The sequence below is a fragment of the Limanda limanda genome, chromosome 9, assembly GCF_963576545.1.
Source record: "Limanda limanda chromosome 9, fLimLim1.1, whole genome shotgun sequence".
Lineage (NCBI taxonomy): Eukaryota > Metazoa > Chordata > Actinopteri > Pleuronectiformes > Pleuronectidae > Limanda > Limanda limanda.
In genome coordinates, this window is record NC_083644.1 from 16,325,354 (window position 1) to 16,338,204 (window position 12,851).

General features: G+C 41.8%; 2 protein-coding genes across 2 annotated transcripts in view; both read left to right on the forward strand.

Annotated features, from left to right (window-relative positions):
- agbl4 (AGBL carboxypeptidase 4) overlaps positions 1-12,851 on the forward strand; it is a 263,547-nt gene that overhangs the window by 193,043 nt on the left and 57,653 nt on the right. The window lies entirely within an intron of this gene.
- On the forward strand, positions 2,163-12,599 carry bend5 (BEN domain containing 5). The gene is made up of 6 exons (XM_061078522.1): positions 2,163-2,371; positions 3,497-3,627; positions 4,483-4,981; positions 6,459-6,607; positions 8,977-9,190; positions 9,420-12,599. Exons 1-6 carry the CDS (start codon positions 2,188-2,190, stop codon positions 9,614-9,616), a joined length of 1,374 nt encoding a protein of 457 aa, XP_060934505.1. The 5' UTR covers positions 2,163-2,187; the 3' UTR covers positions 9,617-12,599.

Sequence of the window (12,851 nt, forward strand, 5' to 3'; positions counted from 1 at the left end):
GAGCTTGTTCCGTATTGTGTGGTGCATACAAACTGAACACCGCTTCTCCAGCTCTAGTTTTGCATCTGGATACAGAAAGAAAACCTTTCCCAATGTAACAACAGGTCAGAAATGTTAGTTTGAAGTTTGTGTTGAGCTGTCAGACTATTTGTAGGTTGGAATTAGTTCTGACAGAAGCTGAGATTGTACCATATGAAGACTGCAACTGACTAAATCATATAAAGGAATATTTATTTGGAAAAACAATGAGTCTGGAATGATGCAGGGTTTAATGACAGCAACTGTGAAAATTGCATGAAAATAACTAGTGCCGATTTTTCAAGAAATATAGAACTTAACTTTAAAGTTGGAGTGAAAAAATGACTTTGACATGTTCAGAGCGCTTTCGGGGGGGAGATATGAAGACCAGCAAGTTAAGAAAAATACTTTAAATAAAATATATATTTGGGTAGCTCAACTTTTATTGTGTCTGTAGGCACACTACCATCTTGCTGCACCTCCATGAACTCAAACTTAATGAGAAAGTTGTTGTTTGAATTTTGATTGAACTTCTCCAGGCTGCAGGAATTTATAACATAATGTGGGACTTTTAAATGTGCCGGAGTTCTCCTTCTAAATGCCGGCCACTTCAAAGACTGAGAGCACCAGAAAAAGGAGCAGCCTTATGGTTACAAAGCTTGCCTTGATGACAGGAGAGCCACTGAACAGAAACTTAGATTAAAAGTAATCTTCTGGTCGAGTTGTTCAGACGCTGCTCAAATCTCATCCATCACTCTCATTCCTGTTAGTTTGTGGAATCTGACAAAGAAGCTGTGTGTAGATATAAGAAAGGACCATGAAACTATGAACATAACTACAATGGCACTCAGTAGAATGCATACCTCTGCCAAGGCCCCTCCCCTTAAATTCAGTCAAGCTGCACCAAAATATTACCCATTTTTTAATTTAGATCCATAAATTGTGACCTGGAAAGAAGATACAAATGTTGAAAAATGCAATATTTGTTAAAGAACTTGAAGAAAATACAAAAATTAATGGATTTTCCACTGACATTCGTGGAAATCCGTTTGGTCATTTTTCTATAATCTTACTTTTAAACAAACAAACTGACAGAGGTGGAAATCATAACCTCCAGAAATCCAGAACCGTGTTTCAAACCAACAACCCTCTTGATGTAAGATGAAAGTGCCAACAACTGCACCAGTAGCTGAAATAAAATGACTGGCAATATGATGAGAGTTGGGTCCCATTGTTTAGTTTATTTACTTGTCTTTAAATAAGTGGTGAACAAGCGATATGGGGGAAGATGGCAGCAGAAAAAGGCCTAATCCTAACCAATTAAATACCTGAAAATGTGAAACCAAATATCGGTATGAGAATCGTGGGTCGGGGCCCCATATATTTCTGTATCAGTTACTTTTCAATTACAGCAGCCCAAGCGGAACAAAATTGTTAGTGTCATTTATCGACTGTGGTGCTCTCCATTATAATAAGAACTGAATGAAATCATTCCTGTTGTATAGCCACCCGGTTGTCTTACAATAACAAAGACTTCATGACTGTCAGCTGGCCTTAATTCTGTTTGCTGGGATACAAGGAGCAGATGAGAGGTGTGCACCCGGAAACACAAAAGCTCACGGAGAACAATGAAATCTGAGCGGGCAGGTAATCATCTCGGTTGGTTTGCTCACAGAAAAGACCAAGTGAGAAGTAGCAAGTTTCTAAGTTGATTGAGCCCAGGTCGATTAGAGGTCCTGCCTCATCACATTAAGTAATGCCTCAAAACATTTCCTGTATTATTATTCCTTTGTTGTTAAATATATTGATGTTTTATTGGTATTTGTGTAAATTATATTTCTTTGAAAGTGTTTATAAAGTGACAGTGATGATCATATAAATAATAATAAAATTGCGGAAGTGAATATTTTTTTATATATTCCTGACACAAATAAATAAACAAACTTTTTTTTGATAATCTTTGATAATTGCAGCATCGGACCAAGTTCCTGTCATGTCTATTATTCATGCCTTGATGCTCATCCCTGGTGATGTGGACCAGACAAGAGTAGCCGAGCGCAGACACCATCACCAGCCCCCCCTATGTGTATATATTTTTTTAATACTTTGTGAGAAAAAAAAAAAAACTGTCAACCATATCCAAAGTGCAGGACCAAGGAGAAGTAAATAATGTATGCGTTTGTTCGATTCTTTGAAGACGACATGTGCTACGCGTTGCCCGTTTCCCGAGTGGAAGATCTCAGCCCTCTGCACGGAACAGATTTTGATAATCAGAAGGTGTATCTGGTTCACAGAACTGAAGAGAATGGCAGCGCAGGCCAGCCGTGCGAAGCGCAGATCCTTGCCCTTGCAGGTGAGTTGTCCTCCAGACACACGTCCCCTTTCCTCCTGTCCACCGCCGCGTCCCCCTGTCTGTCCCCGGGACGTGGACGAGCGCGGGGCTCGGACATGTGTCGAAGCGGCTCCTTTTGTCCGATCTGTCAGGACGCGATCAGCTGGAGTCTGACACTGATAGCCACAACGTCCTCGGCGGTGGCTAGCTGGCTATGCTAGGTAGATGCTAAGAGAAGTTTGGTATGTTGTCACTCCTCGTCGCCTGTGCTTTGCAGGTTTTAACACTCACTGTGTCGCGTTGCCCGAGTTAGCTCTTTCGATTCTACTGGTCAGTGCTGGTTGTTTCGCTAAATACGTGGCATGCAGCGTTAGCCAGTCACATCGGTTGTTTACAACATGAAGCTAGCGCCTGGCTAGCTCCGTGTGTATTCATTCCGCGTTAGCATGCTAGCGTTGATTCGCTCGTTAACTACGTGCAGACGCAGAGCTGTCATTGCATGTAAACCACCTCTGACAGTCCGGGGTCGACCCCCCGACATGTCTGCTGGGGTTTGGTAGATGGGCTGGAGACGTGAGCCCGGGGCTGCGGTGGGTTTTGCGGTTAGCCGGTTAGCTTGGCTTATCTCTCGGTTTGAGCCACAGAGGGGATGCGGCGCTGCGTCGAGGACACATCCGTGCCCACAACATGTAGGGAACATGTCAGCGTCATGTGTGTGTGTTCGTGACGCTGCGTCATGTCGATGTGCTGATGCCGGCCAGTGAAAATGATGTGCTTCACGTTAGCTGCGGGTCCACTCGTGTTTGCCCACTGACGCTTTCAATGCTCGATCTTTAACGAGCTACATCCCTAATCCCCCGAATCCGAGCTGTCTGGGCTGCAGGATCCGTCCGACCTGCCTGACACCCTCACAGCCTCGGAGCATGTTCAAGCGTGATCAGGACGAACTGTAGCTCGGATCTCTGTCAGGCTGTGATTTTATCTAGCGAAGAATGCTGATGTTAGTTTAATGAATGGAGAGAATAAACGTCCTCGGCCCGACAAGGACAAATGGATGAGAGAGTGCGGTCACGTTTTGTTCAATTCAATGTAACTTTTTTGGAAACTTCATGAGCTTCTCCTTACTTCTGTTTCTGCACTTTACAGATACAATAGAGGAATTTGAAGACAGTATAATGCAAAAGAAGATGAAAATTCCCAAGATGTCCATCGAGAATTCAGGAAACTCTATTGAGAACCATTTTGGAGAAGAGAGGTTGCCACTCAGGCATAAAAAGGTAGGAGCCCTAAAATAAACCACTAGTTGTGTCTTTTCTTGAGGAAACACGTGTGTGTTTAAATGAGCAGGTTTCATCAGATTGTGTTTTTACTGACAGTGACACCAGTATCATGCCAGACAATCACACTAACCCTTAATCCTGCTTAGAGTTTGTCTATCTATTGGTAGCATCATTAAAAACATTTATAGGATTCTTTAAGCTAAAATTAAAATCAGCCCTTTTCTGTGTGTGTGTTATTTTCAATAATATATCATAATAAAGTATCCCACTTACATTAATTAAATTTTCATTATTTTATAATGTCTCTGAGGACCCTAAAGTTTTCTCATGGAAAATATCTGATAGCAACACTATCAGATATGACTGTATCTCACTCTGTGATGTACACACAGGCAGCAGTCCTATATATAAATATGTCTGTTAATGATACATGTCACAATGTCACATTTCCATAAACTTGGATGACACCCAAAATCCCCTACGCTATTTTTACCATATGCTGGATTAACACAAATTCAGCACTCTGGACAGCTGCCCTTTCACAGACAAATCCTCTGAGCGGCTCATCAAAGAACTCGGTGACTCTTCTGCTCCCAGTTCCTATTGAGATCCACACAGTCAAAACAAGCTGTTTGCAGTCAGTCTGTCACGGCATCTTATCTGTCTTCAAAGTTTTCGATGGAGTCACATTAAGTCACATCATTATCTATTCTAGCCCCCCCACTATGATCCCCCTTTCCTCCTGGCAAATTTTTGTCATGTTCATATTCTGAATTTTCAAGTTATCACAGTTCAAACATAAAAGCACCAGCCTGTTCACTGCCTAAATTGACATTTGTTGTTTTTCCTTAGGCCCTGTCTCAGGACCATGGACGCCCCCTGTCTAACTCCTCCAAGAGCCTTGCAGCAGTAGTGGCTCGCCTTGAGAGAAATGCAGCCAGCTCCTGTATGGAGGGTGAAGAGGACCTGGATGAGGACCGGCTAGCTGAGGAGGTAGAGGATGCAGAAGATGAAGATGAAGATATGGAGGCAGAACATCAGCAACATCAGCAACATCATCACCAGCAGCAGCCGCAGCAACAACCGCACCATTTGGAGGTGGATACAGATTGTGTGTCGGCGGTAGCTGCAGCCGTGGTTCCTAGGGTCTTGTATGAAGAGCTGGTTCACAGCTACAGGCAACAGGAGGAGGAGATGAGGAGGCTGCAGCAGGAGCTGGAGAGAACCCGTAGACAGCTCGTGCAGCAGGCCAAGAAGCTGAAGGAATATGGCAGCTTGCTGACAGAAGTCAAAGAACTGAGGGACTTCAACAGGAGGCTGCAAGACGTACTTCTTATGAGATTGGGCAGCGGTGAGAGACCAAGACCATGCACAGCCACATACAAACCACTGGTGTCACAGTTTAACAGTAACCTTTAATCTACTGTCACTTTGAGAAAGTGTCCCAATCAGTCAGACTCACACCAATGGGTATGTACAGCAAGTATGTTTAATTATGTAGATGGCAAGCTGCAATCCAAAAGGCACAGAATGTTTATTCTTACGTCAGTCTTGGACTGTGAAATCTGTACCCTGGAATGGACAGTTACTGTAGGAGGACATGGCTGCACACAGTCAGAGTACGGACTGTTTGTCTTACACGATGCAGTGAGGTTCATCTGGGGATTTTCTATCACACAATCTACATCATCTTCTCGATGGTCAAAAGCTTTTATTTTTTAGGATTAATTATCTGTTTTGGCTCAAGCTCTCAATGTCAATGTCTCTGAGCTCTGAGTTTTAATGTATTTTCTTCTCCTTGGAAAATGTAGATACATTTACAGTTATATGAGCATAAGTGAAACTAAACTAGACTCAACTAAAAGTTGAGTTTAGATGCTCAACTTAGTGTGGCTAATATTTCCATGTTAGGTTGAATTATGAACCACTGATTAGAGTGATCCTTAAACAGGATGTTGGTTTAGTCCTCTTTATGATATGTCTAGTCCCTACATGCTCACTTAGCAAATAAGTAAGTAGTTTCTTGTTTCAGCACTATATTAATTTTAAAGATTGCATGTACAGTGTCAGTAATGTGAAGTGTAGATCAATTTGCTTTTGTACGTGTAACCTGCACCTTAGATTTACTCTCTCTTGTGCAGCCCAGTGTCACATACAATGCCTCAGGAACTCTTCAGATGTGAGAAAAAAGAAGACACCAACAAAACAACACTAAGATTAAATCCTTCACAGGAAGTTAAATCAGATTGACCATAGTTGTAAGTGTGATGAAAAGAGGGGTCACCTCAGCCCACAGCAGTACACAAACTCAACCTTTGCCAGATGCTGGTGTTAACGTCAGCTCCACTGTAGATCTGGACAGAGGCACCTGGCTACTGGCTAGACAATCTAATGTACAGGCTAGAGATTAAAGCACTCCAGGGTGCTGTCGGGCAGAGGATGGAGTCCTCTGACCGATATTAAAACTCGTCGGCTACGATGGAGCTTAGTGTGGCCAGCCACCAAGCCAGCTTAGTTACTGGGCTAAAAAAAAACGCCTGGGAAGCAGGCAAACAAGCTGCTGCGCACTGTTCCAGTGTTGAAGGTCTAAAGACAGTTAGTGCAAGGATTAATGTGCATCTCGTTGTTTACAGCTAACACATTGTCCAATGTTAAAGTACTCTGTATTGTTTTGTGTTGAAAAAAGTTTATGTTTGACCTCAGCTCAACTCAAGCTCAACAAATGTCTTGAGAGCTGTGTATTTGTTGCATGTATCTAAGTGAAGTTAAATGTCTAATTTAAAACTCGCCTTGTCGGACTAATAAAGGTAATTTAATCCTGTTTTCAGAGCCTATGCATGACAATGGCACTCAGACAATCAAGGCTGAAGTGGTGGAGCCCATTATTGACGCCCAGGAGACCTGCAGAGAAGAAGCCAACACCAGTTCCAGCTACTCGCCCTCACCTAGAACAGTATACACCTGCAATGATGGGAAGGTAAGTCTCCCTTCACTAAAGGATGCATGGATTTCCATGATCCCCCTCCAGCTGGCATTTGATTGCCACCTTTTAAACTGTGTTGTTTTGTTTTTCCTCGTCAGATCACATCCCTGTTTATCTGCTACCAAACCCTCCACATGGTCCTTCTCATGTTCCCGTCTGTTCTCATCACATTCAGCGTTTTTTTTCTGACAGTTATTCTAGGAGGCCAAATCATTCATCCAAATGTAAACATACAAGGATAGCCCCAGCGCTTCAATTACATACACAGGAATGAAAGATGCCATCACTCATTAATTAATTGACAGGCCTTAAACATAATCCAACAGATAACAAATTAATCAGATGTTTTCTGATGCTGTTAAAAGAGACGTTCTGTCATACATCTGCAGTAAAGCAGGCATGCAGTTCAATAATGTTCTATGGAGAAACACAGCAAATTCTTAGTTTATCTATTCATACATCCACCTCTTCAGGTATATATATATATATATATATCAATGTATGTGTAATATATATTGACTAAAATTACATTACAGATTGGGCCTTTTAAGCTGCACTTGGGGAGAACCTCAAGAACACCTGTGTCCCTTTTAATAGTCCGAAACCCCTTCAGTTCCCTCTCTGTAAATCTGGCTCTCCTCTGGTGGGTGACCGTGGGAACTAGTCTGATTTTGTAGGAAATGCAGTATTTCCTTTACACCCGTGAACCTGGGAACATGCCGTCATAGCTGATCAGTTCTTACCCCCTGGCTGCCCTGCCCTAGCAGGTAAACAAGGTTGAGAAGATTATTATTGTTCCTGCAAGCCCAGCCAGCATCATCAGTGTTTATTAGCCTGTTAGGGTTCTTTACTCCCCCCACCGCTGTAATTCAACCAGCGTCCTGTTTCTGATGACAGGGGGGGAATTGGTACTACAAGCTCTGTGGCCTGCAGCCACTTCAAGCGTGAAGAACACTTGCAAATTAGAACTCTCCTACATCAGGGACCCCATATTAATTTTTGCACGAGAGGAATTTAAAGTGACTGACAGGTTAGCCCTAGTGAGAGCACGAGAGGGGACAGAAGATAGAGAAGGATGAGGAGAGATGGGGGGAGAGAGATAAACGAGAGCAACAGGGAGGGAGGAGGAAAACAATCTTGTCTAACTTGAGGGCAGTAAAAAGCTTGTCTGCTGGCCGAGGGCCTAAAGCACATTAGCTGCACAGGGAAAAGCCTTTTGGATGCTAGCCTAAAGACTTTACAGTGATAAGAGAGCAGAAAAGGGAAAGGGAGTCGCATATGCTCCCTGCTGCATTAGCTCACCTAGAAGACCAGGGCAGTCTGCCTAGGCTGGCAATCGGCTTGGAGTGTTTGGTCCATGCTTATGCAACATGCAGTGACAGTGTTTAGAGAGCTACAGGCTGAGGTCATAGTCCTGGTAATCCAGGCTACATGCGTCGTGGGGTATCCAAGCTGGTGAAAGTGGTGCTGTTTGGGATTTGTAATTTGTTCTAAGTGGGAGCTGGTTAAGACGTGGTCTTCCATGACTCTATATTATCTTGCTTGTTCATTTAGATCAGTGGTCACCAACCCAGTCTGCACTGTCGATCCCGCTCTGGACTCACTGGCTGTGGCTGCTCTGCAGATCACCTGTGTGTTGGTTGTCTTGTTCACTCAGGCAGCTTGTCCGCTACTGGCAGCAGAGCTACTGGTTTATCAACTGCATTTCAATACAAGTCAGATTATGTACTAAACTAAACGTACGGACACTTAAAAAGAAGCACTCCAGCATTTCTGGTGATCTAATCCATTCTTCTATTTAAAAAAAAAAAAAAAATTAACTACTGCTCTGAAATCTGATATTCTAGCATCTGTTGTATCTGTTGAAATAACTTGATTCAACAGAGAGACAAGAAAAACTCCATGCTTGTTTTTCTGTTTAATTTCAAAAAATTTTAAGTTTCTTTTCTTTTTTTTGCTGTTCAGTTTTTTTAAATATGTATTGTAGCGTGTTGTTCAATGGTGTTTTATGATTTAAACAGGAGGGTAACTAACAGCACTTCATTGTTAAAACCTAAATGTTCTATTTCCTCCACTGATGGGACAGACTGATAATCAGTGGTTGGAAATTCAGCATGAGCAAATAAGTGTGGATGAGATAAGACTGCCCCACATAGAGTAGGTCATTGTCTGCATAAAGGTATCAGCATGTTAGTTTTGTTGTTTTTTAACTGAACTAATCATAGCTGCGATGCAATAGACTTTTGAATATGTCTGGCTCCATGCAGATGGCAACACTGTACAAATATTTGTATCTTTGGCAGACTGTAGATTTATATTTTGAAATGCGATCTTCACGTTGGTGTTTACTCTCATCTCCACAGGTACATCTCGGGGGGGGAATTTGGGTTGAAGAGGAGAAGTGGCACCAGCTCCAGCGGACCCAGGGAGACTCCAAGTTCACAAAGAACCTGGCTGTAATGATCTGGGGCACAGAAACCCTCAAAAATCGCAGTGTCACAGGAGTGGCCACCAAAAAGAAGAAAGATGCTCTGCCTAAACCTCCACTGTCACCCAGCAAGCTTAAAATCGTCCGAGGTAAGATTCTGAGGTTTAAACGCATGAAATATAAATTATGTCAAAGATTAATCAGTGGTCTGAAGGACCCCATGTAAACTGTTGGAAAACATCAGGTGCAGAAGTGATTTTCTCTGCTCATATGGCCTTTCTGTCGTTGATTACTATTCATTAGACACCAGATAAAGATAATATCAGTATTTTTGTATTCATTGTATCAATTCACTGCTAACACAAACTTCTTCCCCAGAGTGTCTGTACGACAGAGTGTCTCAAGAGACAGCCGACAGTGCAGAGATTACGCAGAGATTATCCAAAGTGAACAAATACATTTGTGAAAAGATAATGGACATCAACAAGTCCATCAAGAACGAGGAGCGGCGGGAGTCCAAGCTGCTCATCAGACAGACAGTCAAGATGGAGAACTTCCCCTACGATGGCATGTAGTGGTCAACTGCTGTCACACCAGCGCCTTCTCACCCCAGTGGTTCACAGGATATTTAGGAGACTCTGATATGGGTGGTTGGGGGATATTTGTAACAGTTTCAGGAGTTGTTTTACTTTGACACATTGGATCTGTTATTCTGTGAAATGTTGACACAAATAGACCTCTTCCCAACTCCCACCTCCCAACAGAACAACCATCACCTTCCTCAGTGCCCAGTTTCCTCATTGACCGTCAGACAGCTTTACCCAACAGTCAGAAGTTGTACGAATGTGGATCAGTTTAATACGAGCTGGTGTGAGTGATTTCGGTTTTGTTTTATTTCAGATTTGTCGTGGAATTGGTACAGAGAAATGGTTTTATTGAGGTATATGCATTTGTGTCAAAGGAAAGATTAGATGTGATTGTGATATTAATTTATTGTTCTGTGTCAGAACATAATCTTGCGTCATTAAACTTTTAAAAAGTTAGAGGTTATTTCCCTAGACAAAGTCTTCTGATGCTATAAAGATGATGATGCTAGCTTGGATGTTTGGTGACGACCCCATCACCGTAGATACTTACTCGCTGTTGGTACTTAATGCATAGAATGCAACGTCATCATCTCAAATGTTTAAGTCTTAATTGGTAACAGCCATATTACATTTAGCAACACTTGTGTTGCTCCTTGAGATGAATGAGTGTGTGCACCCCCTTCAAATATAGGTCAATCACAACAAAACCCTTTATTAAGATGAGGGCTTACAGGGGTTTAATAGGAAGTATGACTCGAAGGAAGAGTCTATGGAGTGCTGTATTTGATTTGTTTTATATGTTTTACCATTTAGTGGTGAACATTTGCCATCACTGAGCGAGCACAAGGACAGAGGGTTTGATGGCATTTTGCTGCGTTACTCTTAATCAAACATGTCACTTTCAGACGATCTGACTGTTTAATGAGTTGTAGTGATTCAGGCATGTTGATGCCGAGAAAGGCCTTAAAATGGATTTGGCAATCACCAGGGACATGTTTGCCCCTGGGTTTTATAGTAAGCTGTGATTGTAGATGTATAGGAAGCTTAGGTGATGAAGCTTCACCTGCACTTTGCTGTGAGAATGTAAGTGATGGCTAGGTACTAATTGTCTGTGTGGTTCACGCTGTTGATCCGAGCCGGGCAACTTTCTGCCCCCTCCCCCCAATCCCGGTATAAAAAAGCGCCCACCTGCTCGGGCCAACGTGGGTGAGAAAATCCGAGTGCAGCTCTGCGCGGCTCAGGTCATCTTGGTGTGGAAGCAGTGTTAGCTGTGGGTAAAGCTGTCTGAAAAACTGTTGTGCTGTTGAACTTGTGTGGGCCTGCTGAACCCTATAATAACCCCTCTTTTTTTAAGCCATGCCACCGCGGAACAAAGAAAGGTCGCTCCAGTGACAGCTTCCTCCGAGCTATGCCATCAGAACTTTGAAAATTGTCCTTTTTTTTTTCTTGTATGTTTTTTTAAACGTTTTTTTTTTCTCTCTCTCCGGTTGTTTTATTGTGTTGATCCAAAAAGGTTTGTGTGGCGGTCTGCAGGCTGGAACTAAAATGCTGCAGATTGAAATCTCAACTGTGACCTATAGCTGTGGCTAACTGTGAATCTGCTGCAGAGCTGCCCATCAAGCCTTTCTCCTCTTCACACTCTAGATTCTTGTTTGTTGGTTGGTTCTTTTCTCTCTATCATTTCGTCTTGTTTTTTTGTTTTGTTGTCTCAACAGTTCAGATCAGCCTTTTGTTAAGCTACCTTACTTTTTGGGGATATTTGAGTGTACATAAAACACATCTTTTTATTTTTTTCCACCAAACATGTATGTTTCAGTTTCTAGTAATATATTCCTTTAACGGTTTTAAGGTTCTGGTCAAGTTTTGGTTCAATTACTAATTTATGTTGTGATTCCATTTTACCTAAGAATTTGATGTTTCTTTTTACGGTTCTGTATTTTTCTTTGTTTTGTTTTTTTCGTATGAATAGTTGGCTTTAAGCTTGATATTGTATCCAAAAGTAGATCAATGGAATCTACAAAAATATTTAAAAAATGAATCTCCCCTTTTCTAGCCAAAGTGATCTCTATGAAACCAGAGAGTTTCCATAGCAAAACAGAGCCCGTCTGTTAAGCTACATTCACAACGTTGAAAAGCCTGGTTTAGAATCTAGCCTCTAACTATCTGCCACAGTAAGATGAAAATCAATATCGTTAAACTGTTGTACTCTAGCAATTCGATACACACAAATCATTTACATTGAATGCACTTTAAACTTCTGGGCAGTTTCTTCAATCCTAAAGAAATGCATTTGCGGTATTTGTCCTTTTTTAAATGTCTATATAGATTAAGGCCTAATAATCATGGTATAATCATGGAGCACCTTAGAACATTTTAGTTTAGTTTTTTTATGGGAAGAATGAGACATTAGTTTGTTTTTCAGTCAGTCAGATATGCCCCTGACATGCCAACGCTCCAGGCAAGCTTGATAATCTTTGGAGCTCTTCAAAAACCCGATGTCCATTAGTGAGATGATGTTGAAACTGGATTCCATATCTCAAACATGGCCTCACGAACAATAGATGGCTTACTTGGCAAATTGACAAGCAAAAGCCAACAACTCTTTTATCAACATGATAAGTTTTCAACCAAAACAATTTTACCCAATCTTAAGATATTTACCTATGAAATGTGCAAGATGACTGGAATATGTGCTTTAACTTGTTGTGTCAAGATGCTGGTTATGTGTAGATAAGACTTATTATATGGAGACGATTGTGTATTTTTACAAATGAGTGGTAATGTAAGCCAAACCATAGAGAGCTGAGGTCAAGGTAAAGAAGGGGCTGATGCTGACTGAGCATTCAGCAGGGTTTGCACAAAAAATGGCTCATGCCAAGCTAAGAGCTTAGTGAATCTTAAGCCACCAAAATAGTGACACGTTATTGATATATTTTTTTGAGTTCCTAAAAAAGTCACCTCCTTTATTGTCCTTTAGTTCCCCCCCCCCCCCCTGTACAAAGGAACATGTGAGATTTGTGTGTGCGAGCATGTATTTAAAATACATGCGATTTAAAAGAAAAAAGATTTCTGCTGTGCAAAGCAACCTTGCTGAAAAGTCTGACACATTGTTGTGTATCGTGTTTGTGTTTGTTTCTTTGTTGTTTGATGCCAAAAGGGGGTGTGGTTTCAAAGGCTGGTTTCCTGGAGCGTGATTAAGACTAATCCTTTAACTAAAACCATC

Bases quoted from the DNA above. Each gene is read 5' to 3' on its own strand.
- bend5 (XM_061078522.1), top strand. From the start codon at position 2,188: ATGTATGCGTTTGTTCGATTCTTTGAAGACGACATGTGCTACGCGTTG. The intron at 3,628-4,482 runs GTAGGAGCCCTA...GTTTTTCCTTAG, and splicing joins TGCCACTCAGGCATAAAAAG to GCCCTGTCTCAGGACCATGG. The intron at 9,191-9,419 runs GTAAGATTCTGA...CTTCTTCCCCAG, and splicing joins CAAGCTTAAAATCGTCCGAG to AGTGTCTGTACGACAGAGTG.